The 27,190-nt window shown below is 37.5% G+C and overlaps 1 protein-coding gene across 12 annotated transcripts in view; it reads right to left on the reverse strand.

Annotated features, from left to right (window-relative positions):
* Nucleotides 1–3,149: 3,149 nt before the first annotated feature.
* The window catches only part of RNF111 (ring finger protein 111), a 113,065-nt gene continuing 89,024 nt past the window's right edge, over nt 3,150–27,190 (reverse strand). For 5 of the 12 annotated variants that reach the window (XM_017896186.1, XM_017896196.1, XM_017896215.1 and 2 more), the window contains 8 exons: nt 24,686–24,944; nt 19,159–19,507; nt 16,154–16,306; nt 14,621–14,747; nt 10,843–10,935; nt 9,454–9,549; nt 7,989–8,116; nt 3,769–5,418 (listed from right to left, as the gene is read on the reverse strand). In XM_017896186.1, the coding sequence (XP_017751675.1) occupies nt 5,301–5,418; nt 7,989–8,116; nt 9,454–9,549; nt 10,843–10,935; nt 14,621–14,747; nt 16,154–16,306; nt 19,159–19,507; nt 24,686–24,944 (1,323 nt within the window). In that variant the 3' untranslated portion in view covers nt 3,769–5,300. Of the gene's footprint in view, nt 5,419–7,988; nt 8,117–9,453; nt 9,550–10,842; nt 10,936–14,620; nt 14,748–16,153; nt 16,307–19,158; nt 19,508–24,685; nt 24,945–27,190 lie in introns of all 12 variants that reach the window. The other 7 variants (XM_017896240.1, XM_017896248.1, XM_017896232.1 and 4 more) reach the window with 6 other exon arrangements.

The raw sequence follows: 27,190 nt of genomic DNA on the forward strand, positions 1-27,190 counted from the left end.
CGTGGACACTCTGTCTCAGTAGAACTTGCAGCTGAATGTAGCCACATAAGGAAAACGTCATACCACAGTGAAAGGTGAGCTATGCCTGCCCCGCACTGCCCAAATCACGCAACTGTGAATAAATAAATGTGTTTTATAAACCACTCAATTTGGGGATGCTTTGTTACAAAACAGGTAACAAATACACTTACCTGGGGGTATTCCCAGTCCTTGCACCAAATAAGCTTTTTGTTTGCTGGAATAGTCTTATCATCTTGGTGTCACAGGGGGATCACAGTTTAAGAAAACAGCACAGTATCTGTGATTTCTGATCATTTGTAAACTGAATTATCACTAATGTTACCCTGGTAGATTTTTCATATGGGAAATTCAAGTTGCCTTCGTCATTTCAAGGAGATGTTTTGGCATTTGGTTATCTCCTGCAGGCACAAGAAATCATCTGGTGCTGAACTATGGATCAGATGTAATTGAAAGCCTTAGGAAGCACGGAGGCCATTCTGATAGAATGTTTGCCACAATCATTTGAGGTCAGGAGTTCGAGACCAGCCTGGCCAACATGGTGAAACCCCGTCTTCACTAAAAAATAAAAATAATTAGCCAGGTGTGGTGGCAGGCATGAGTAATCCCAGCTACTCGGGAGGCTGAGACAGGAGAATCGCTTGAACCTGGGAGACGGAGGTTGCAGTGAGCTGAGATTGCACCCCTGCACTCAAAAAAAAAAAAAGAATTTTTGCCCACAGAAGTTTACATGTTTGAAGGTGGGTCTTGACATATGGAATAAGAATGTTTTCAAAATTTGTACACAAATTCTTGGCTATACCTTTCTTCAAATGGTGCAACTTAGTTCAGCACCTTGAGTACAGCCTGCCCTTAGTGACTCTCATTTCTAACAAATAGAATGTGGCAGAAAGGACAAAGTGTAACCTCTGAGACTAGGTCAAAAAGTGGCATGTGGCTTCCTCCTGGCTTTCTCTGGGATCATTAGTTCCGGATAAAACAAGTTACCCTGTTGTAAAGACATTCCAGCAGCTCTCTGGAGAGGCTCCTGTAGCAAAGAAGTGAACTCTTTCAGTAGCCACTGAGGAAGTGAGGCTGCCTGTCAACAGCCTGGGGACTCAGCAATCTTAGAAATGGATTGTCCAGACCCAGTGATGCCTTCAGATGACTGTAGCCCAACAGTGTGCAGAAGGGTGGATTTTAAAAAGGATTAAAAAAAAAAAAAAGATCAACCAGATGCAGTGGCTCACACCTGTACTCCCAGCACTTTGGGAGGCCGAGGTGGGCAGATCATCTGAGATCAGGAGTTCCAGACCAGCCTGGCCAACATGGTGAAACACCATCTCTATTAAAAATACAAAAATTAGCTAGGTGAGGTGGCATGTACCCATAATCCCAGCTACTTGGGAGGCTGAGGGAGGAGAATACCTTGAACCTGGGAGGCAGAGAGTGCAGTAAGCTGAGATCGCGTTACTGCACTCCAGTCTGGATGACAGGGTGAGACTGTCTCAAAAAAAAAAAAAAAAATGACTGCAGCCCCAACAGTCACCTTGACCTTGATTATAACTTCATGAGAGACCCAGAAGTAGAAATGCAAAACCAGGCTGTTCCTGAGTGCCTGATCCACAGAAACTGAGATGTTTGATGTGTAAACCACTAAGTTTTGGGGTTACAAAGTGAAAACTATTGCATAACAACAGATAAAACTTTGGGGAGAGACTGGTTTTTTGAGAGACAGAGTCTTGCTCTGTCACCAAAACTGAGTGCAATGGTGCAATCTCAGCTCACTGCAACCTCTGCCTCCCAGGTTGAAGCAATTCTCTTGCCTCAGCTTCCCAAGTAGCTGGGACTACAGGCATGCACCATCATGCCCAGCTAATTTTGGTATTTTTTTTTTTTTTAGTAGAAATGGGGTTTGGCCAGGTTAGGCTCAAACTCCTGACCTCGAGTGATCCACCTGCCTCACTCTCCCAAAGTGCTGGGATTACAGGTGTGAGTCACCACCCCCAGCATTGTATGTAATTCTTAAGATAAAAGCTATGACTGAGAGAAAATGACATATTCAATATTGTGACACGTGAAGTTTTCTATATATATATATACTGGCCGGCCATGGTGATGTGGTGGCACGCACCTGTGATCCCAGCTACTCTGGAGGCTGAGGCACGAGAATCACTTGAACTCAGGAGGTGGAGGTTTCAGTGAGCTGAGATGGCACCACTGTACTCCAGTCTAGGCAACAGATGGAGACTTTGTCTCAAAAACACCACCAACAAATATACATAACAACATAGTGTGTGTGTGTATATATATGTGTGTGTGTGTGTGTATGTGACACACATATACTGTGTTCCCAGAGGTTCTGAAAGTTAGAAATCAGGATGTATTTTCTACAGATTTGAACTATTCCCATTTATGAAACACTAATAACAAAATGTCCTCAAGAGCTTATATTTTAATTTTAGTGATTCGACTAGTTACAAGTAACAGTTTTTTGTTTTTTTGAGAGGGATTCTCACTCTGTTGCCCAGGCTGGAGTGCAGTGGCGCCATCTCCGCTCACTGCAAGCTCCACCTCCCAGGTTCACGCCATTCTCCTGCCTCAGCCTCCCGAGTAGCTGGGACTACAGGCGCCCGCCACCACATGACCAGCTAATTTTTTGTATTTTTAGTAGAGACGGGGTTTCACCATGTTAGCCAGGATGGTCCCGATCTCCTGACCTCATGATCCACCCACCTCAGCCTCCCAAGGTGCTGGGATTACAGGAATGAACAAATAACAGCTTTTAAAACAGAAGTAATTTTCTCTAAGTTAGCTGTTACGGTTCAAATGCTGAAGTTTGCTAGCAGCTAAAATAAAGTCACTGGAGTAAGAAAAAAGTTTCAAATTATCAGTTTATCATTTGCATGTTAACAACAATAAAAATAAAGACTTGCTGACAAAAGAATTTTAGTTTTTATGTATTTGGACAGCTATCACTGAAATGTTCATTTTGACATATAAGATGCAGCAGGATATGGAAGACACCAAAACAAAGCACAAAAAGTCAAAATGTTCAAAGTCATTTTCTTCCTTACTTTCTTCACTACTTATCACATTTTCCGGTACCTAATGGCGGTAGCTTAATAAGCTCCTATATTAACAATTCAGGTTTATGTCACACTTTTATTAAATAAATTTCAAAGTAACGAAGCTTTGCCTACATTAAAAAAATCAGTAGCAATTATAAAACAAGTCAACAGGTAGTCGTGCATCTAAATCTGATGTAATATTGAAAAAATAGAGAAATCCACCTGTGCTTTACTTGTATTTGGGGGAACATCAAGAGGACTCCATGACATACAGTTCTCCCATCTTACACTTCTTCAATCCCTTGGCACAGACCTGGGGTATTCCAGTGGCAAAGTACTACATCCATTACAGGCTACTTACTTAAAGGAAGCCAGGCTACTTGCTCTTTTCCCCAGTAAGATGGCAGCCATAGGCCACTCAGTCCTTCACTCTCCCCTGACCTCCTATAACCTCGGTTTAATCGTAAGGTATGCTCTTTAAATCCATCGTCCATCTACACACATACTATGTTGAAGCACGTTAACAATGACAACTATGACAGTGTAACATTTACTAATATGAAGAAAAGGGCAAGTAGTCATAACTGAACGAACATAAATGTCAAATTATGCAAATGTCAATTTGAGTGAGATCACTATTTTTGAATTCTGAGATGTTTAATGTAAACTGTTTTTATAAAAACTAATTATGAAACACAAAGACAATAGAAATATAAGTTATTTATTAATCAATCCACTTACAAAGCAGGTGGCTTAATGCAAGCTTATTGACATCTTCACATATGATCCATGGGAACATGTCCTCCACATACAGACAGTCATATTACTGACTGGATGCATTTGCAATCTGGGGCATATTAAGCATATTTAAACAAATAAAATTAGGCTATCCTGTATATGAAAGTATCTTGATAATAATATGCATCCTGAAGTAGATTAAAACTTCCTCCAAAGGAGAAATGTTAGTATGTTAACTTAACTTTATATTCTATATTATGCAGTAAATCTTAACTATAGAAATTAAAAATTTTAAATCAGTGATCGACTCTTGGTAATGTATGAAGTGGGAGTATATAACCATAGCAACAGTAGGTTGACAGTATAATTTGTGCCTCACAGTATCTGCAGATTTACTGTTTTCAAGTTTAGAGAGAAATAAAACAAGAGACATGTAGATTCAGCTGACTTTATTTATCTTTAAACTAATAAAAATCCCTTAAAAGTGATCCTGGGACCTTTAGAAGTTCTATGAATGCACAGATACCTGCCAATGACTTAAATTCCAAATCTTGACTTAATGTGTCTACAAAATCAGTGTAAGCAGATATCTTAACTTTTCGTGCTTAGCAGAAGACAACAAATTCTACATGTCTTTTTCAATTTCCCTAAAATTTTGTTAAATCTGCAAGTATGTACAATCTAGCTAATTGAAATTAATATTTAGTGTTCATCAGAGCTGTTTCACAGCAGCAAAAACTGAATCAGGGAAATAAAATTCTAAATGATGTAGGAAAAAGATAAATGCAATCAGAACAGCAGTCTAAATGTATGATATCAATATTCAACTCGTATCTGCACTGTGTTGAAAGGAAAACGATACACCAAGAAAATTTATACTGATCACTCTGGTGATGTGACTACCACCTGCATCTGATTTAATATGGGTTGTATTCTGTTCCCAGTATTAAGGATGGTATTTAACTCAGAACTCCATATAGTAAATATACAGCAGCCATTTTGTCCTAATTAAGGAATGTCTTAATACACAATATTATCATTTTCTAGAGGATCTTTATACATTAAACTAAAGTACATGATTGATTAAATTAAAGGTTAGTAATGGATAAAAAATTCATAATTATCTAGGCTTGGTACTATGTAAAAAACAAAAAGACCACAAAATTCTACTTACTAAAGCAGCTAATCTTGCCTGCAAGTTTAGGGTCACAAGCCCATAATATGTGCAAAGAAATGCAATACAAGGAACCATGCAAAAATACAGTAAAATGATACAGAAAAATGTCAAATCTAGAAAAAAAAGCTTTTATAAATACATGAAAATCAACTGTATACATAAACTGTAGGTCTAGCATTAGTTGTACCATATAGCAGAGCCAGCACTCTAAGTTCAATGCTTCCAAATCTGCGCAGGTAAGTCATGCCATCTTTGGTTGACTGCAGTACCAGGAAGGATGGGAATGAGGGGGAGGGCAAGAGTTCTGAAACATGGTGTCAACTTTCACTTGGGAGCTGGGCCTCAATGTCCACTCTGCATATGGGGCACTTCTTATTGGTAATCAACCACTGGTCAACACACACTTGGTGGAAAAGGTGCATACATGGAAGACGTCTATTATTGGCAAGAAAACAAAAAGCAAAAATTAATTTTATGATAATTGCACATAGTAAACAAATTATATATGTAATAATTCAATAATGTTTTGAAGTTACCAAGCATCTTTCTCTTCTATAAAAGACAGATTAAATTAGCACTCTGGGCAATATAATATATAAATGATCAAGATAATCAACTTTCAAAGCTATAGGATGAAACTATATAAAATCTTAAAAATTGTAAGAACACAAATTACACTGGCAATTATTCCAGTTTTGTTTTGGTACAAGAGATGCCAATGCCCTGGAGTTAGTAGTGTGTTACCTGTCACATAATATTGCAAATATATTTTTAAATATCAAATCATCACTGTATTTGTAATGCCCTTTAAAAATACATATTATCTCAAATATATATTTATTACCTCATTTAATTCTCTCTCAAAAACATTAGAATTCATGTGACAAATATATAGTAACCACAATTTCCTCACTAAGAAATGTCTTAGTATAATCTTTATACATAAACTTAAGTACATAACTGATTAAAAGTGAGTAATACTGTTTTCATGGAATAATTGTTATATACACTCAATACTGTGCTACTGTTTAACAGGTAGGTTAAAAGGAGATGTAGTGATTTTAGTTTGTTTACATCATGCCAAATTACCAATTACAAATTGAGAAATAAAGCCTCCAAGCAAGAGAGGGTAACATTAATTCTGAGTGTTAACAGTGGGATAAAAGTTACTGACTTGTGTCCATTTCCACTTCTAGCAACTGTTAAAGAGGTTTTTTTTTTTGTTTTTTTGTTTTTTTTTTTTTTGAGACGGAGTCTCGCTCTGTCGCCCAGGCTGGAATGCAGTGGCCGGATCTCAGCTCACTGCAAGCTCCGCCTCCCGGGTTTACGCCATTCTCCTGCCTCAGCCTCCAGGCGCCCGCCACCTCGCCGGGCTAGTTTTTTGTATTTTTTAGTAGAGACGGGGTTTCACTGTGTTAGCCAGGATGGTCTCGATCTCCTGACCTCGTGATCCGCCCGTCTCAGCTTCCCAAAGTGCTGGGATTACAGGCTTGAGCCACCGCGCCCGGCCTCGTTAAAGAGTTTTTATACACTTTTCAGACTTCCTAATATCTTCTTAAAATAGTAGCTTTAAAAAGTTTCCCAATTATTCCTCGAACAGTATTGTCAATACTGTAAAAGCATTAAGTTCCAAATTTATAAACCTTCATTAGAAATACCATGTGCAAATAACCTTATTTGTCATATGGTAGACAATAATTTTTTTCTCAGCCAACTGAAGAGGTATGACAAAATTATCCTTATAAATTAGGGCAATAATATTACTACACGGTTCTGTTACATATGATATAGAACCTGTTTCATATGGCATTATGCTAACATTAAAAAAAAGAATAGGAAGAAAACAATTACTTAAGCGATTATACAAATAAAATGCCTAAAATTAATATTAGGGTTAACATACTAACATTTGCTAAACAACAAAGGTGCAAGAAGGGAATAGTCCTACTAGTTTAGAAGAAATTTTAGGACAAAACCAGTTTATAAAAGACGCTATAGCCGAGTGCCATGGCTTATGCCTGTAATCCCAGCACTTTGGGAGGCTGAGGCAGGTGGAGCGCTTCAGCTCAGGAGGTGGAGGTTGTAGTGAGCTGAGATTGCTCCCCAGCACTCCAGCCTGGGCAACAGGAAGAGACCATCTCCCAGAAAAGAAAAAAGAAAAAAAAAAAAAAGATGCTGTAAAACAAACTGCATAAGGCTAATCTGGATCCATTTCAAGTTTTGAAGAACACATAATAACTTTCTAGGACCTCCAAAACCTCTCAAATTCTCATTTCTACAAGATTTACATAAGACAATTTTGACTACAAAATTTCCCTGGCCAAACCTTGTGTGGCCCTAAAATAGGCAGTATATTTCCCACTCCCACACTGGTAACATAGAGACTTTAATCTTTTATTGTTTCACTCACTAGATGAAGCCAGTTCTACCAGTACATAACAGATTAAAGGTGAGTAATATTGTTTTCATGGAATAATTGTTATATATACTTAATATTGTGCTACCGTTTAATAGGTAGGTTAAAAGGAGTTAGTAGCATGTAACATACTACTAACTTCAGGGCTCTTATGGAGAGATTGGTAACAGTATATGCCAAAAGTAATCTTTATTTGGTTTCCAGTTTACTTTTATCCTTTTTTTTAAGAGACAGGGTCTCACTCTATTGCCCAAACTGGAGTGCAGTGTGGTGTGCTCAAAGCTCAACTGTAGCCTCAAACTCCTAGGCCTGAGTCATCCTCCTGCCTTAGCCTCCTGAGTAGCTGGGACTGCAGGTGCACACCACCACATGCAAATAATTGTACTATTTTTCTTTTTTGTAGAAACAGAGTCTTGTTATGTTGCCCAGGTTGGCCTCGAACTCCTGGTCTCAAGAGAGCCTCTGGCCTTGGCCTCAAAAAGTGCTGGGATTACAGGTGTGAGCCATCATGCCTGGTGTAATTTACTTTTCAAATAAAATCCCATGTACAGTTTTGACAATGGATTTTAGATAATTAATTTCTAGTTACCTCACATCTTCACCTTCCTCTAAAATAGACAAACAGATAGTACATTTTTCCTCTGTGTCTTCCTCAGTCCCTTCTTCCCCATCTTGTTTGCAGTGCAGTTTCCTCTGTGAGAACCAATCAGTTGTTACCTTATTAGTAGAGATGACATTATTGAACAACTGAGTAAAGTCTGTGTTTATTTGAAAAACAAAACAAAACAAAACCACATATTCACCCGCACTTTTTTCCCAGGTAAGACTGTCATAAATAAATGGATGAATTAAGTGACTATCATCAATTAAGTATATTTTTAAGATCCTCTAATAATTGGGATCAAAAGCAAAATCAAATTTAACAGAAACTCATTCACTTGAAAGCTATTACTTTTAATCCACAATGAGAATGATAAACAAAATAAACTATTTTTATCCTACCATGAGCATAGATAAATAAGTTTTATTTTACTAGTGAATGTTTCAAATAACATCCATTTAAATTAACATTAGTTACAGTATTTAGCTTGGACAGTTGAAAACTTGAATGTACTGGTAATACCTCAATACTCTTTGAAAACAGATGAAAAATACAAAGAATAGTAATTTTCACACTTTATGATTATTCTCTACATAGTATAAAGAAGTCTCCAACCCCTGGGCTGCAAACCAGTACCCGGGTGCACAGCAGGAGGTGAGTGGCAGGTGAGCAAGCATCACTGCCGGAGCTCTGCATCCTGTCAGATCAGCGGCAGCATTAGATTCTCTTACAACCTGTTGTAAACTGCGCGTGTGAGGGATCTAGGTTGCGTGCTCCTTAGGAGAATCTAATGCCTGATGATCTGAGGTGGAATAGTTTCATTCTGAAACTACCCCCTCTGCCACCTATCCACGAAACATTGTCTTCCATGGAAATTGGTCCCTGGTGCCAAAAAGGCTGGGGACCGTTGGTATTCAGCACTGTTTGCTTTAAGACACGTATTTAACACGTCTACTCCGTAACAATGCTATACAAGCAACTAAGGGTAGAGTGGAAGAAATATACATCAATAAAATGTCCGTCAAAATAAACTACTAGTTAAAAAAATTACAGTACTGCCATATGATGCAGTACTGTATAAGCTATTAAAAATAATAAGGATGATCTGTGGGAGCTGATATGGCATGAAAGGCAATCTGCAAACTATGTGGTTACCATTTTTTTTTTTTCAAGTAGACAAAAAATATATATACATATGTACATTATTAGAAAATGCTAAAAAGTATCTGGAAGAATATCTAAATCCTTAACTATGATTTCACTTCTGGGAAGAAGGACTAGGGTCCGCAGAGTAAGAAACTGCAGAGTATATATTTTTTATACTTTCCAAAATTTTTAAACAATATGTCTGCATTACTTCAATAAAAATGTCATTGCTAGAATCTACAAATTCAAAAAAAGGCATATATGCATTTCAGTAACACTCTAGAAGCTTCACTGAATAAATTCTTACCTTCTTATATTTATGTGGATATGTACATCTTTCAATTGTCCCCTGGGATGCTCCACGATTGACATTTCCTAATCTTTCTTCCAAATGAATCAGTTCCTGAAAGTGAAAAATAGTGAGTGGTAAAAGCCAAGATGATTATTCCTTGAACAGTATTGTCAACATTGTAAGAGAAATAAACTTCCATACTTAGAAACTTGCAATATAAATACGGTGTTCAAAAAAACTTACATATGACAACTGGTTATTTATATACTTATATATTAAGTATATACATAAAAGTTTATATGTTGTCCAGGCTGATCTCAAACTCCTGGCTTCAAGTGATCCTCCCACATCAGCCTCCCAAAGTGCTGAGATTACAGGTGTGAGCCACCATGCCTGGCTTAATGTTTCTCATACATAGTAAGGCAAATAGTTGTTTATAATGTTTTCCTCAGCCAACTGAAATGGTACAGCAAAAGTTATCTTTATAAATTACAACGTTACCACATGGTACTACATGAGTCAGTATGTATGTATGCATGGAGAAGATGAAATCATTCTAGTAAATTAAGGAACCAAATCAATAATAGTTCTAAGTCACACTGACTCCAACTTCCAAACTGACATAAAAAAAAACACAACAGGAGCCAGGTGCAGTGGCTCGCACCTGTAATCCCAGTACTTTGGGAGGCCAAGGTGGGTGGATCACTTGAGGTCAGGAGTTCGAGAGCAGCCTGGCCAACATGGCGAAACCCTGTCTCTACTAAAAATACAAAAATTAGCCGGCTGTGGTGGCGGGCGCCTGTAATCCCAGCTACTCGGGAGGCTGAGGCAGGAGAATCGCTTGAACCCAGGAGGCGGAGGTTGCAGTGAGCTGAGATTGCGCAACTGCACTTCAGTCTGGGTGACAGAGCAAGACTCCGTCTAAAAAACAAACAAACAAACAACAAACAAATAAAAAAAACCACAACCAAACTTTAAATCACATTCGAATGAGTTGTTCTTCCTGAAAATTCAAACAAGACATTTAGCTACAAAGGGAATTACTTAGGTTTTTTTTTCTCTACCAATTTCTCTAAAATTTAGCTGAGTCAAAACATTAGGTTCCCTATCACATTTAATGGTATAGTTATTTATCTGACATTTATATTAATACATTTTTATATTCTTCTATATTATTTTCATTGGCTCATCTTTAAATACTTGGGTAACTTTTGACCCTACGATTAGTATTACTTACAAATACTTCTGTAACTCCCAGAAGCAACATCAGAAAATCACATATTTTACTGCCTTGTGATTCCCAGTCACTGTAGCAGTCCTACACAATTGTGTATAATAGCGTATATATCCTCTCTCTGCATTAAAGATACTACAACAAACATATTCATTTATTTTATTACATACCTCAAAATTGCCCCTGAAAGGACCTCTGAATGATGTTCCATCCAATCCTGATGAAATGTAACGGATGTGAGGATAACCTGCCATATCAGGAACCTATTTCAACAGAAGAGATAGGCTAAATCAATTAAGAATAGACTTGTGATTTACTGTTAACACTGAGTAATTCAAGACCTTCAATGTTTTCAATTCAACTGCTCATAAAATTCAACTTCAATAAGAATACATAACTCCAACTAAGCATTCTGTAACAGGTTTATAACTTTAAAGTATAACCTAACTCTCCAAAATGCCCAAACTTAAGCCTGATGCTCTTAGTAGCTCAAACTTGAAAAGAGTAAAATTGTCTTAAGATCCTGTCAATTTCAGAGGGCTTTGTTAAAACAACAACAAAAAATGCACACAATTTTCCAACAAAATTTCACTTCAAGATAAGTTTTTTACTTCACTTCTGTTAAGCTTCCTAACAGCCAAAGTACCCTATGCCTTTTTTGCTTGATTGTATTAGGGAAAGTTTTAACGCTGTTTTCTAATTTTTTGTTAGGTATAGTCAATCTTCATTATTTATGGATTACATATGTGTCAACTGATCCACAGGCTAAAATTTACTTGTAACCCCATAATCAACACTTGTGCTTCCAGAGTCATTTGTGGATATGCCCGGAGGCAAAAAATTGGAGTTGCCCAACATGCAACTCTGTTCTCAGCTGAGGTAGAACAGGGCTCTGCCGTATTTGAGCTCCTACTATAAACCAGTGTCTTCTTTGCAGTCTGTTTAGTGCCATGTTTTTCAGTTTTGTACTTTTTGTTGGTAATTGTGTTGTTTAAAATGGCACCCAAGCATAAAGTTGAAGTGTTGTCTAGTGTTCCTAAGCAAAGAAGGCTGTAATACACCTTATGGAGAGAATATGTTTCATTCAGGTATGAGTTACACTGTTGTTGGCTATAAGTTCAATGTCAACGATTCTACAATATTTTTTAAAGTTGTCTTTAAGCAGAAACACGCATAAAAAAGGTTATACACTGATTAGTTGTGAACAGAGGCTTGCAAGACTCCCATATTTGCTAACTCAGTGTTTGCAGCAACTGTATAGATCATAACTGCCATGCATATTGAGAGTATTAGGAAAGGGCAATTCTGAGATACAGCACCATTCTTCCATCTTTAAAATAAATCTCCAACATTACTTTTAATTATCCTACAATGAATCACAACATACTTTAAGCAGAATTTATAGCTTTAACAGACACTCATATGTGGAAAACAATTTAAAATAAGTAAGCAATAACTTTTAACCTTCAATAGTGTATAACTTAAATTATTTACAACTTTTCTTATAACCAAGATCATTACTACTCAGCAGATAACCCAACATCCTAAACATCTTCAAAGAAATCAGAAAGGAACTCCTGCATCCCAAATTATCTAAATCTTCCCTTACCCTGAAAAGCCTCTCCTCCCTAGTCTCGTTCCTCCAGCCCTTATGGATAAGCTTTTCTCCTATTCAAACTCAATCCTTATCACCTGCTCCTAACTTCACCTGTTCACCCTGGGTCATGCTTACTTAACTACTCCCCACCAAGCCTCCCTTCAGTATCTTCAAACAATTCCTCTCTAATGGTTTTCTGTCCTAAACCTAAAAATACCTTAAGTTTCTCCAAACCTAAATTCTCTACTAATCCTGGAATTATTGCCAACCAAACAGGGCTTTCCTTCACTTTCCTTTCACAGCCAAGCTTATAAAGCAAGAAGTCTATATTCACTGTCTCCATGTTTTCACTTCCTTACCGTCCGTAACCTAAGCAGTGCCCCATCTACATCACTCACCATTACTGAACCATTCTGACACAAAAGACCAATAACCACTCTAACGCCAAATGCATGAAGACAATGAGGATGGAGACCTTTATAATGATCCACCTTCATTTAATGAACAGTAAATATATTTTCCCTTCCTTATAATTTTCTTAACATTTTTTCTCTACTTTATTGTAAACTATCACTATCTATTGTAGATTATCAAGTACGTATAACATACAAAATATGTGTTGATCAACTGTTTATTTTAGCAGTAAGGCTTTCGATCAACAGTAGACTATTAGTAGTTAAAAGTTTTAGGAACTCAAAAGTTATACTCTGATTTTCAACTGTGAGGAGGGTCAGCAACCCAGCCTCCACATTGTTCAAGGGTACTTTACTTTCTGATATTATTTTATCTTTGTTTCTCAACTTTTCAAGCCAGTTCTCAGAATCCTTTGTGCGAGGCATAGTATTATCATCTAAATACAGTATTGTCATTCTCTAAGGTTTTTTCACCCTCTTGTCACTCTGCACATTTTTCCTGAAAACCTAATCCTCTTCCATGGATTCATTACCTCCATATACTGAGAGATCAAAACACATCTTTCACCCAAATATCTTTGGAAATCCAGACCATAAGCTTAACTTCCTATTGGACATTCAACTTTGATTTAGATTTAGTACATCCAAGACCTAACTCACCTAGCCCCTTCACCCAAACCCTAAATATCTCTCAAATGTGTCTCATCATTTTTATGCCAACTACGATTGCTTTCCTTCAGGCACTCATCAATATTTACCTCTTCTACTATAATGTCCTACCTGGTTTACCACATTTAAATCTATTTTTCCACATAATTGAGGAGGTGATCTAACTATAATCTGATTAAATGACTCTAAAATCATAAATTTGATCAGAACATTTCCCCTTCAATGGTTTCTGAGTTCCAGTTTCTTGGTAGAACAGTTTTATTTCTCACTGCTGCCTGACCTCACTCCTAAAATGAGAAACACCAGCTTACTTGGAGTTCCCAGTGCTTGTGCTATTTGCTACATCTTTACATGCTGTAACCTCTGCAAGAGCACCATTCCAAAATCCAGTCTGCTTAGAAGTCACATGTACCAGAAAGCTTCTCTGAAAGCTTCCCTGCAGTGCCTCTACCCACAACAACACAAAACTATTCCCTTTTCTGTACCACTTATATAACAAGTATGTAATACAAATAGCTAACGCAATGTATGTTTTGCTGAACTTGTTCTTTAGCACTTACTTTAAAAAATCTGAACCTGCTTAAATAAGATGTAAAGAATTAGTATAATCTTTCTGCAGATTAGAAAATCAGGCTGGGTGCCCTGGCTCAAGCCTGTAATCCCAGCACTTTGGGAGGCCAAGGTGGGCAGATGACTTGAAGTCAGCAGTTTGAGACCAGCCTGGCCAAATGGTGAAACCCCATCTCTATACTAAAATTAGCCAGGCATACTGGCATCTGCCTGTAATCCCAGCTACTTGGGAGGCTGAAGCAGGAGAATCACTTGAACCCAGAGGGTGGAGGTTGCAGTGAGCTGAGAGATCATACTACTGTACTCCAGCCTAGGCGACAGAATGAGACTCTGATGAAAAAAAAAAAAAAAAAAAGAGAGAAAAAGAAACGTATGACTGCATCAGAATGGATCTATTACCACTTATGGCAAATTAACTGAAGCACAGTATGCTTCTGACAGTGGATTAAGAGTGCCTTGGTATACAAAAAAATCCCACACTTTTCTGTCATTTTGTACATTAAGAGTACATTTTATGATGCAAATTATACACACAGATTTTAATACATCTAATAACTTTTATAGCACAATTTTAGCTAACAAGATTACTCTCAAATTCTATTAAAACACCTATAACTAATATAGTAAAATATTTCCAATAAAATATTTAGAAAAGGAACTTTTAGAACATGTCAAAATTTTGAAAATTTTCCATTTTACCATTAAAGGAAGAGCTCCTAACTGTAAGTGATGAAGTCGAGGAGGTGCGTGATAATGGGCCAAGTGAGGATGCAATGCACCAGGTGTATAAGTAGCTGCAGTCACTCCAGCTTCAATTCCCAGTTCCCTGACAAAAGGATGAGAACAGTTTAATCCTCCTTAGGGTTTCTTTTCTTATCAACAGACACGGGGAGTTACGTTTACACTTAAAAAAGTAATCTAAGGTTTCTTAACTTACAAAGCTGAGGAAAGATAAATTAGCCCAAAATATTTAACTAATAATTTCAAATTTATTTTAGAACTGAAAACTCAACTTTTAAATTTTGTGACAATGAGGAGCAAAGCATTTGTACTTGGTTTCACAACTTACAAAGGAAAGAAACATGGCTACAAAGGTCCCTTCCAAGTTAAAAGCCTGATTCTACTTGAGGAGCATACAACACAGAATTTACTTTTTTGGTGTATCTGAATGTTACAGATGCTCTCTGGGTTTTTGTTTGTTAGGTATCAGCTCTTGGTTGTTGACATTAAGGACAATTAGAATAGCAAACTCTTCTACATCGTATAAAAGAAGGGCAAACAAAATTTTAGAAGGGGTAAAACTGTTAAATGCTAAATCTTCATTTATTTATTCTCATTTTATTTTCTGCCTCAAAAGTCATTGTGGTTCAAGATCTCAATGAATGCCCATACACAATGGATTCAGAAAAAAAATTTAATGAAAATCTGCCCTCATTTATCAAGGAAAGACTACAAAAAATTGGAATGAAGGCTGAATTTCCCTTGTCAATGGCAGGTGAGGGTGGTGAAGCAAACTGGAGTACAAAGGTGGGGGTCAGATAAAGAAGATGTGAAAAGTAGGATCAGTCTAGGGAGTTAACTTTGGTGGTATCCCTGAAAAACAGGAAAAAAGGTCCACTCCTCTTACTTACATGGGAACTCTAAAAAACCTAAACTCACAGGAGAGAGTAGCATGTTGTTTATCAGAGGCTGGGGAGGTGGTGGGGAGTCGTGGATGAGGAAAGGGGAGATGCTGGTCAATGTGTACAAAGCTTCAGCCAGGAGGAGTAAGTTCTGATATTCTACTGCACAGCATGGTGACTACAGTGAAGAATAATGTACCGTGTATTTCAAAACTGCGACAAGATTTTAAATCTTCTCACCACAAAGAAATGATCAATATTTGAGGTGATAAATATGCTATTAGCCTGATTTGATCACTCCACAATGTATATATGTATTGAAATATAATGTTGTAGTACCTCCAAAATACATACAATTACTATTTGTCAATACACATAAAATAACACCTAAAAAAAAATGTTCTACTCCTGCTTGATATGGTTCCCTGCCCCAGCTCCTATTCTTTCCTCTCCAAACCGCTATCTGCCCAGAGGCAGTGTCTCACAGTTAAACTGGGGATTAGGTTTCTCCACATCACCCTTCTGCAAAGCAATCAATCACAAGGCATCTCTTCCAATAGTTTTGCCACAAGCTGTGAAGCATTGTTTTGAAATTAAACAAGATACTGACCAGGCAGACCTCTCTGGAGCCTGTCGAGGATGTGAGGACATAGTCTGAGGCACATGAATATGATGCCCATGACCATAGTTTGGGTGCATCCTATGTGGATGGGGTGGGGGGCGTTCATGTGCCCGCCTGGAAACACAGAACACAAAAAGACCACTGGAAATAATTGAATAATTGGTTATTTCTTTTCTTAATGTAGAAAAAAAACCCTAGTATTAATACTATAAACATCTACAGTCATAAAATAAATTTTATAACAATACATTATAAAAGTACATAAAATTATTTAATTATTAAGAAATCAAGAAACCATCACCTCCTCCACAAATTCTAATTGTTCATTTATTCCAGTGCTTCCAATTCAAATATCATACAAGGAAAAAGGTAATTTTAACATTATCTTGTATACTTTCTTTACAAGAGATATCTTAAATAGGAGAATAGGAATAGAAATAAAATTTTTAAAAATTAAATACCCCAGGCAAACATTGCAGGCACAAATAAATTATTTTATATAAACATTAAAGCAGGACAAATTGAAACCTTAATTTTGCTTCATTTACTCTTATATTGCAAAGACATTCAACTATTTTAATGGACGAAAGTTTAAGAGACAAAAATGTTAACCTTGTGCATTTTTTTTTCAAAACACATGTAATACATGTTAACACACCTAGGAAACTTATATTTAGCTCCATTCATACTTTTTTTTTTTTGAGAGGAAGTCTAGCTCTGTCACCAGGCTGGAGTGCAGTGTTGATCTGGGCTCACTGCAACCTCTGCCTCCCAGGTTCAAGGGATTCTCCTGCCTCAGCCTCCCGAGTAGCTGGGACTACAGGCGCGTGCCACCACACCCAGCTAATTTTTGTATTTTTAGTAGAGGTGGGGTTTCACCACGTTGGCCAGGCTGGTCTCATCTCTTGACCTTGTGATCCGCCCACCTCGGCCTCCCACAGTGCTGGGATTACAGGCGAGAGCCACCGCACCCAACCTCCATTCATACTTTTTATTCTGCATCCCAGTTTACTGTATTTTCTCTTCCTGAACTCAGTTAACAGAAGACACTAAAACCAACCTAATTTCAGGGATTCATTTTTTGTTTGTTTGTTTGTTTATTTATTTATTTATTTATTTTTAAGAGGCAGACTCTTTATTTATTTATTTATTTATTTATTTATTTATTTATTTATTTTTAAGAGGCAGACTCTTGCTCCAGGATAGCTCAATGTAACCCTGAACTCCTGGGCTTAAGTGATCCTCCCACCTCAGCCACCTGAGTAGCTGGGACTACAGGTGTGTGACACCATGTCCAGCTAAGATTCATTTTTATAGTCTAATAATTTTATATTAGTTTTTAACACATTTGCAGATTTTGCATGTTTATTCTAAATAACATTTTGCCAGTTACTGGAGGATAAGACTCTTAAACTGGCAATTTTCTACATAAAAGGCAGCAACAGCCAGAGATTTGGGATATAATCTTAAGTGACAGAACTAAAGCAAAAAGTTACACAAGAGCTGGATTATTAATTAGATCAAGAGTTTGGCAAACAGGTTACGTGAAGGATAAAACAGGAAATTTTTTCAGCTCTACAGGCCATACGTTCTCGTTGTAACTACTCAGTCTTTGTAGTGTGGAAACAGCCACAAACAATAGACACTTTTCAGTTTGTAACTGAAAACTGCAGCTGTTTTCCAATAAAATTTTGTTTACAAAAATCAGTAGGCAGAATTAGACCAATAGAGTTTGCTGCTCTAAATAGGAAAATCAGATCCTGAATACTCAAAAGAAAAAAAAAAGGATTTTCATAAATTTGAAGTACAGTATTTTCACTGTCAGGTTTTGAAAATTCTATTAATACTTTTCTTCCCTCTGGTTAGTAACATTCAAATCTTTGATATCTTTAGATCTTGTTCCTCAGAATCATCCATTTTAACACTGATTTTTACTATGAGATATTGCAGAAACAGACAAAGTATTAGTTTGCATCAGACCAGTCTGGGTATTTTTTTAATTGGTTTGCATAAAGAAATTACCCTGGGTCACATGTAAAACTGGTCAGATTTTACTAAATAATCTGGTATAAACTTGCTTTTTCAACACATACAATTTAGGAAAAGGCAGGGGAAGATTCTGGTTAGCAAAGAATCAATTTCTTAGTGAACTGAGGATTTAGTATAGTTACTTTTTTGGGGAGAGAGGGAGAGACAGGGTCTTGCTATGTCACCGAGGCGGCAGTGCAGTGGCATGATCATGGGAGGATCATTTAAGCACAGGAGTTCAAGGATACAGTGAACTATGGTCACACCACTGCACTCCAGCCTTGATCCCCTGGGCTCAGGCGATCCTCTCATCTCAGCTTACCCAGTAGCTGGGACCACAGGAGTATGCCACTACGCCCAGCTACTTTCTTTTTTTTGTAGAGACGAGGTCTCCTTTATGTTGGCCAAGCTGGTCTCAAACTCCTGGGCTCATGTGATCCTCCTGCCTTGCCCTCCCAAAGTGTTGAAATTACAGGTGTGAGTCACTGCAGCCACCTATCTTTTGTTTTCTATTGTTGTTAAAGGAGACAAGGTCTTGCTCTATCACCTAAGCTAGAGTGCAGTGACACAGTCATAGCTCAGCTTTGACCTCCTGGGCTCAAATTATCCTTCTCCCTCAGCCTCCTGAGCAACTGGGGATTACAGGCATGAGCCTCACCCAACTTACAGTTACAAGTTATATTATTTCTAAAGACTTCGTGGGTTTTTTTTTTTTTTGGTTGTTGTTGTTGTTCTTTGTTCTTTTTTTAAAAAAAGAAAACAACAACAACAAAAAACAGTATTTCACTGTGTTGCCCACATGGACTCAAACTCCTGGGCTCAAGCAACCTTCCTGGCTCAGCCTCCCAAGCAGCTGTGACTACAAGTGCATGCCACCATGCCTAGTTAGATCTCAGAGTTGTAAAGACCAATGGAAGTAGAAGAAAAAGCAAGCCTGACTTTCTTTTTAAAAATGTGAAACATACGTTGGATGCTGCATCATCCTCCTCCTTTGAACTTCCATCCTCTGCATCACTTCATGAGGATGCAGGCGCTGTGCTGGAGGTGCTGTGGCTGGAATATGGTGCGATATTGGCTGGTGTGTAGGAGGAAGATGCTGAGGGATTGGTGCAGCTGTACTGGCTAAGTGAGTTGGTGGTGGGGGTGCCACAGGATGAGATGTTGCATGAGAAGATATTTGAGAATGGAAAGCATGTACGGGATGAGGAATAACATAATCCACTTGAGGTGGAGGCTGAGTCTGAGGAGGGGGATTTCCATGAGAATGCGGGCAGGCAGAAGCTTGATGATGAAGTGGCCTTGTCAAAGAGGCATCTGCAAGAAAAATATTTCAAGTATATTACACAGGCACCATGCAGTTGAACATATATTGCTATTATACATTCCTATTGTACTTTTAAAGATATTAGCAGATATTTTATTTTTATGAATACTTTATCAAGTAAAGTATTCAAGCAACTGCTCAAGCAACTTGCTCCCTTCTTAGAATAATCTTGGATATCTTATGTCAATATATATTACAATTTAACTTCACTCACAGCTTCACAACATTCTATTATATGAACACACCAAAATGTACTGACAAAATCCCCACTGATAAAAAAGAAATCCAAATGCTATGATAAATATCTGTGTATGTGGTCCCTCCTGCACTCACTCTTTCATTTATATACATGTATACACACATACATAGAGATCATTTCTGTAGCATAAATTGCTGTAAGTAGTTGTGGGACAGAAAGAAAAAAATAAATTTAGATGCCAGTTGATAAAATACCCTTTCCAAAAGGTTGCCATAATTAATATTTCCATCAAGAGTACACAGGAAGGGCCGGGCACGGTGACTCACACCTGTAATCCCAGCATTTGGGGAAGCCAAGGTGGGCAGAATCACCTGAGGCCAGGAGTTCAAGACCAGCCTGGCCAACATGGCGAAGGCCCGTCTCTACTAAAAATACAAAAATTAGCTGGGCGTGGTGATGCACACATGTAATCCCAGCTACTCAGGAGGCCAAGACAGGAGAATTGCTTGAACCTAGGAAGTGGAGGTTGCAGTGAGCCGAGAACATGCCACTGCACCCCAGCCTGGGCAACAGAGTGAGATTCCATCTCAAAAAAAAAAAAAAAGGAGTACACAAGAAGACCTGATTACCCCCACACTACCACTAAATTTTTTTTTTTGAGACGGAGTTTCACTCTTATTGCCCAGGCTGGAATGCAATGGTGCAATCTCGGCTCAATGCAACCTCCACCTCCCAGGTTCAAGCGATTCTCCTGCCTCTGCCTCCCAAGTAGCTGGAATTATAGGGATGCGCCACCATCCCTATACAAATTTTTTTTTGTATTTTAGTAGAGATGGGGTTTCTCTATGTTGGTCAGGCTGGTCTCAAACTTCTGACCTCAGGTGATCCGCCCGCCTTGGCCTCCCAAAGTGCTGGGATTACAGGCATGAGCTACTGCGCCCAGCCCACTACCACTAAATTTTTAAAATAAATGCCAATCTGAGAAAAATCTTTTATTTCTTGACCACTTGTATTTCTTCTCAGAATTATCTATTTACATGCTTAGCCTATTGTATTATTCACCTTTTTCTTATTGACTTATAAGTATTCTTTGCATATATGGAAGCTCTGTCATAATAGGGTGTAAACATTTTTCCAAACTGTCTCTCTCTCTCTCTTTCCGTACCCCATGTTATCATCCCTGTGCTACATTAAGATGAAGGAGGCATATTTGTTTCCCAATAAATATGGAAGTAAAGTCCTTAATAACATGGTTCCTCGCATTTCTTCATTCTACATCTTTATGTTTCAAAGTGACTGCTGAAAAATCCCTCTGAGGAATACACATCTTCCTTACTCTTAGAGATGTGGCCAGACAAGAGGTCTCTGCCCTCCCCCAGTGAGCCCTGCTGATGGAGTTTCTCTCTTGTCACCCAGGCTGGAGTGCAATGGCACAATCTCAGCTCACTGCAACCTCTGCCTCCTGTGATCAAGCAATTCTCCTGCCTCAGCCTCCCGAGTAGCTGGGACTACAGGCACCTGCCACCGTGCCCGGCTGATTTTTGAATTTAGAGATGGGGTTTCACCATGTTGGCCAGGCTGGTTTCGAACTCCTGAGCTCAGGTGATCCACCCACCTCGGCCTCCCAAAGTGCTGGGATTACAGATGTGAGCCACCGCACCCTGCCAATCAATGTTATTTCTATAAACCAAGGAGAATTCATGCCAAACAACTTTGTCATCCTTGCCCCTTCTGCCTATAAAACTTGCTTGTAGGAAAGGCCCAATGCAGCACACCCCACGGCAACTTAGAAGTTTGTTCTGGGCAGTTGTCCTTTACTTTCACTCAAGTAAAAACTCTTTAAAGTTTAAAAAAAAAAAAAAAAATGATCACTATGTTTATGATTGTTAACTATCCTTTTTCAATTCACAGCATTTTTTCTAGTTTCAAAGTGTTATATTTGTGTAATCATTATGCAAGACAATATTCACAAATATTACAAAACAAGAAGTTTTGTTTCAGAATGAGTACATTTAACTACTCTTAAGACATCACTTTAATTCACTGTTTATCTAAACAAAATAGGTTGCTGATCATTTTAAGAGTGACATATTCTACATTCCCAAAAACCTTTTCCCTTCCTCTATTTGTGTTCCCAACAGTTTTAAAAAAAAAAGTCTTGATACTGTTTCCTAGACATTCAACATATCACTTGCAGATGTAATATTATGATTTGTTCCAACATTTACTCACTACATTCCTATAGCTTTACAGTGTAGACCATTTGCTTTATGATTAATTATAAGTAGCCTTACCTGTACCTCTCTCTCTCTTTTTTTCTGAGACAGAGACTCGCTCTGTCACCCAGGCTGGAGTGCAGTGGTGCAATCTCAGCTCACTGCAACCTCTGTCTCCTGGGTTCAAGCAATTCTCTTGCCTCAGTCTCCTGAGTAGACGGGATTACAGGCGCCCGCCACCACGCCCGGCTAATTTTTGTATTTTTAGTAGAGACAGGGTTTCGCCAGGTTGGCCAGAGTGGTCTCGAACTCCTGACCTCTGGTGATTCACCCGCCTTGGCCTCCCCAAAACTGCTGTGATTACAGGTGTGAGCCACCGTGCCTGGTCTTTTTTTTTTTTTTTTTAAGAGACAGGTTCTCACTATGTTGTCCAGACAGGAGTACAAGGATTATTCACAGGTGTGATAACAGCAAACTGCAACCTTGAACTCCTGAGCTCAAGCAATCCCCCTGCCTCAGCAGCCTCTCGAGTAGCAGGAAATACATATTCATACTACCAAACCAGGCCTTACGTATCTTCTCAATACATCTTATTAATAAGATAGCAAAACTTTTAAATAATAGCATTTCAAGTACAGTTGTTTTATCACTTCATCAAGACCATAAACCTTTCAAAAGCAAGGAGAGACATATTCTTATTGCACAAGTATTGTTGTTATACATATAAATGTACTTACAAAACAGCAAACTATTCATTTGGATCCAGGTATCACAATTTATAGCCAATAGAAATTATTTCCATTTTACAAGTGTGAAGAATGTAAGGACAGAGAGACTAAATAACTTATCCAAAGTCACTAAGCTAATTAGTGAGAGCTGGGAGGTCAACTCAAATCTATCCAATTCCAAAGCTAGTGCTCTACTACACCATACTGTATCCCCCAGTTCATTCTGGATGAAAAAAGTTTAAGAACCACATGTTTCACAAGTGAACTAAAGCATACAGGAAATGTTTTTTAAAAGCATGGATGAGTTGGGGAGAGAATACAGACACTCCTTCAGGAAAAGAAGCTCAAAACAAAGTTATCAAAATGTCTCTAACAGAACATAATACAATTTAAATTTCCTACCTTCATTCTCTTTAATACACCCCTAATGAGGTGTGTAAATTGATGCAGTCCCTTGGAGAGAAACTTAATAGTATTTATTTGAAAGCTTATCCCTCTGACATAACAATCGCATTTCTAGGAAGTTATACTATACATAAACTCAACCATAAATAACTTAAATGTCCATCAACAGAAGACTGATTTAATATACAATGGACTTTATGGGGGTATTAAAACCAATGAGCTTCATTTGTATGTGCTAATAAGCAAAAATCAAGATATACTGTTAAATTTAAAAACAAAAGGCAAGAAGTAGAATATGTTTGATTTCCCAGTTTTAAAAGGTAAGACATATACATATCTAAGTGTACAAAGAAAATTTCTAAAAGCTTTTATACAACAGTTGCTACCTCTGATATATTAAGATTAGTAAGCTGTGCGAAGAAGCTTTTAAATTCTCATTTTATATTACTCTGCACGGTCTGAATGTTTTAGAATGTAACAAATGAGTCTAAAACATTTATTAGGACATTTTGAAAGGAATGAACTTACCCATAAACTGCTTCAGTGTATTATTTTTAAAGGATAGGGCAGAAAATTACACATATTGAATTTCAAATAAAAGATGATCAATTAAAAATGAATACCATCAAGTATTACAAAATAGGCCGTGCATCACAGTGGTGCTCATACAAAGAATGGGCCCACTGGTCAACGCTTTGTAAAAACTGTTTCTAAATCTGTTTTCCAATTTATACTTTAAATTTTAAGTTGCATTACTGAGAAGGTAAATAATATATTACCAGTCTCACTATATACATTCTGGGTTGATCCCAGCTGTGTCTGCAGGATGCAGATTTTTTTAAATGACTGGAGTAGAAGAAAAAAATCCAAGAAGATATATAACTGAAAATTACCCCTTGCCATGTAATCAGAACAAAACACAAATTTCCTTGCTGACTTCCTGGTTCATTTCTGGCATGAATTTTTGGTGTTTATCAGCCAAGCGTTTATGAAGCTTCAATTTCATTATTAGCTTATGATCTAACAAAATAGTAAATATGTTACACAGCCTTAGGGTATTTATCATTTCTTATGCTAACGAATTTCAATTTATTTAGAAAGGCATGCCTGGTTCTATTTTATTTTATTTTTATCATCACTATGTTGCCCAGGCTGGTCTCAAACTCCTGGCCTCAAGCAATCCTCCTGTCTTGGCCTCCCAAAGTGCTGGGATTACAGGAGTGAGCCATTATGCCCAACCATGGTTATATTTTAATTGCCTGCATCAAATGAATATAAAAACCCTTTTATAACTCCCAAAGCTTGCTGTGAGGAAATTCTCTCTTATGCCTCAGTTAACTGCTTGAGAATTCTTAAAATTTACTTTACTGTGCCTAGAAATACTACTCAACTTTCACATTTCTTCAGCTATCCTAAAGAACAAATTTAAATTCCTTAAGACTTCCATTCAATCCACCTCAATTTCATAATATTAACATGGGAAAAAACATAACCTACTCTTAAGCCAAGTAAATACTAAAAATTTAAGAACTGGGATTAATTACAGGTTATGTCATAAAGAAGTATAAAATATTTCATTGATATGCCTCTAGATTTTGTGTCTATTAAGTTTATACTTACAAGGGGGTGGCATGTAATGCCGACATGATGAGAGAGAGGGCTGTGGAGGGGGCTGGGGCTGGGGCTGCGCAACCATGCTTGATCCATAGCCATCCATTGATGATAAAGGTTGACTTGGTGCAGCAGCAGCCTGATGGCCAAAGATTGCGGCTCGGGAGGAAGAAACAGGGCAGCAGGGGTCAAATGCAGATGCTCCATGAAAACTGCCACTTCCATGACTTCTGATACCACTGTTGCTCAGGTCTACTGGCAATGCCTGCTATATAAAAAGAAAGTATATTTTATCTTTCTAAAGTTTGGTCAAACATTTCATGTTATATTATAAAAGTATTCCTCACACAACCAAAAAAACATAATCTTTAAATTAGTTTGAAAATAGTAAGATTCTTAGTGTGAAGAACTAGTGAGCACCAACAAAATACTTGGTTATCTTGTATATATCAAGTGTATCTTGGATTTTGAAAATTGCAGTGGTTTTATAGTTAAATCAATTTTTAAAAATCAAGCATAAGATTTTATCACAAGATGAACAAAAGTTTAATGAAGTCTTTTTGTCTTATAACAAATACATCTTAGAAACTTTAAAATCATACTTCCATATTCTCCTTTATCCCAACACTGTGACTAGTACTTTAGGATTCCTTGAGAAATCTATCTCTAGTACTATCACACTAGAGAAAATAGTAAGGTTCTAGGAAAAATCTTACCTGCCCCAAGTTCCAAACTGCACAAAGTAAGAATTCAACTAAAACTCTAATAAACAAATCTACATTATTCAAAATAACAATGGACATAAGATTTTTCAGACTAAATTATGAATTACCTCTGCCACTTCAAGCTTTCACTTATTCAAAAAAATAAGAAGAAAAAAAGTTAAACCACTGCTTCCTTTTATAGGCACATTTATTGCATTTTACAGGCACATTTAGTGCTTTGCAGATGTTCAGGGTTTTTTGTTTTGTTTTATTTTGAACAAACTGAAGGTTTGTGGCAACACTGTGTCAAGCAAGTCTATGAGAGTTATTTTTCCAACAGCATGTGGAAACTCTGTGTCTGTCACATTTTGGTAATTCTCATAATATTTATATTTTTCTCATTATTTTATCTGTTATGGTGATAGTCACTGATGTTACTATGATCATTGCTTTGGGCACCAAGAACTGTGCCCATATAAGACAACAAATTTAATACATAAACATGTGTGTCCTGACCAGATGTTTCCCCGTTACCCTCCTCTCCTCTCTTCGGGCCTCCCTATTCCCTGAGACACAACAACAGTGAAATTAGGCCAATTAATGGCCTCTAAGTATTCAAGTGAAAGGAAGATTTGCACATATCTCATTTTAAATCAAAACCGAGAAATGATTAAGCTTAGTGAGGAAGGCATGTCAAAAGCCGAGATAGGCCAAAAGCTAGGCCTCTTGCACCAGTTAGCCAAGTAATGAATGCAAAGGAAAAATGCTTGAAAGAAACTGAAAGTACTCCAGTGAACACACAAATGATAAGAAAGTGAAACAGCCTTATTGCTGATCTAAAGAAAGTTTTAGTGATCTAGATGGAAGATCAAACTAGCTACAACATTCTCTTAAGCCAAAGCCTAAACCAGAGCAAGGCCCTAACTCTTCAATTCTATGAAGGCGGAGGGAGGCAAGGAGGCTGCAGAAGAAAAGTTTGAAGATAGGAGAGGTCAGTTCATGAAACTGAAGGAAAGACACTATCTCTATAAGATAAAAGTGCAAGGTGAAGCAGCAAATGCTGATGTAGAAGCTGCAGTAAGTCATCCAGAAAATCTAGCTAAGATCATTTATGGAAAGTGCTACAACGAATGACAGATTTTCCATGTAGACAAAACAGCCTAATATTGGAAGATGTCATCCAGGACTTTCATAGCTAAAGAGAAGTCAATGGCTGACTTCAAAGTTTCCAAGGACTGGATGATTCCTGTTAGGGTCTAATGTAGTTCGTGATTTTAAATCCAATGCTCATTTACAATTCCAGAATTCCCAGGGCCCTTAAGAGTTATGCTAAATCTATTCTGCCTGTGCTCCATTAACAAACAACAAGGCATAGATGACAGTATATCCATTTACGTGGTTTACTGAACACTTTAAGAATACTGTTGAGACCCACTACTAAGAAAAAAAGATTCCTTTCAAAATGTTACTGCTTGGCAAAAGTGAGACCTTTTCTCAAAAAAGAAAAAAGAAAATTGCTGTTTATTGACAACGCACAGTCACCCAAGAGCTCTGATGATGTATAAGAGGATTAATGTTTTCATACCTGCTAACACAACATCCAGTCTGCAGACTATGAATCAAGGAGTAATTTCAACTTTCAAGTCTTATTATTAAAGAAATACATTTCATAAGGCTATAGCTGCCATAATAATTCCTCTGATCAATCTGGGCAAAAGTAAATTGAAAACCTTACAGAAAGGAGTCACCATTCTAGATGTCATTAAGAACATTTGTGGTTCATGGAAGGCAGTCAAAATGCCAACATTAA

The sequence above is a fragment of the Rhinopithecus bieti genome, unplaced genomic scaffold, assembly GCF_001698545.2.
Source record: "Rhinopithecus bieti isolate Rb0 unplaced genomic scaffold, ASM169854v2 scaffold_947, whole genome shotgun sequence".
NCBI lineage: Eukaryota > Metazoa > Chordata > Mammalia > Primates > Cercopithecidae > Rhinopithecus > Rhinopithecus bieti.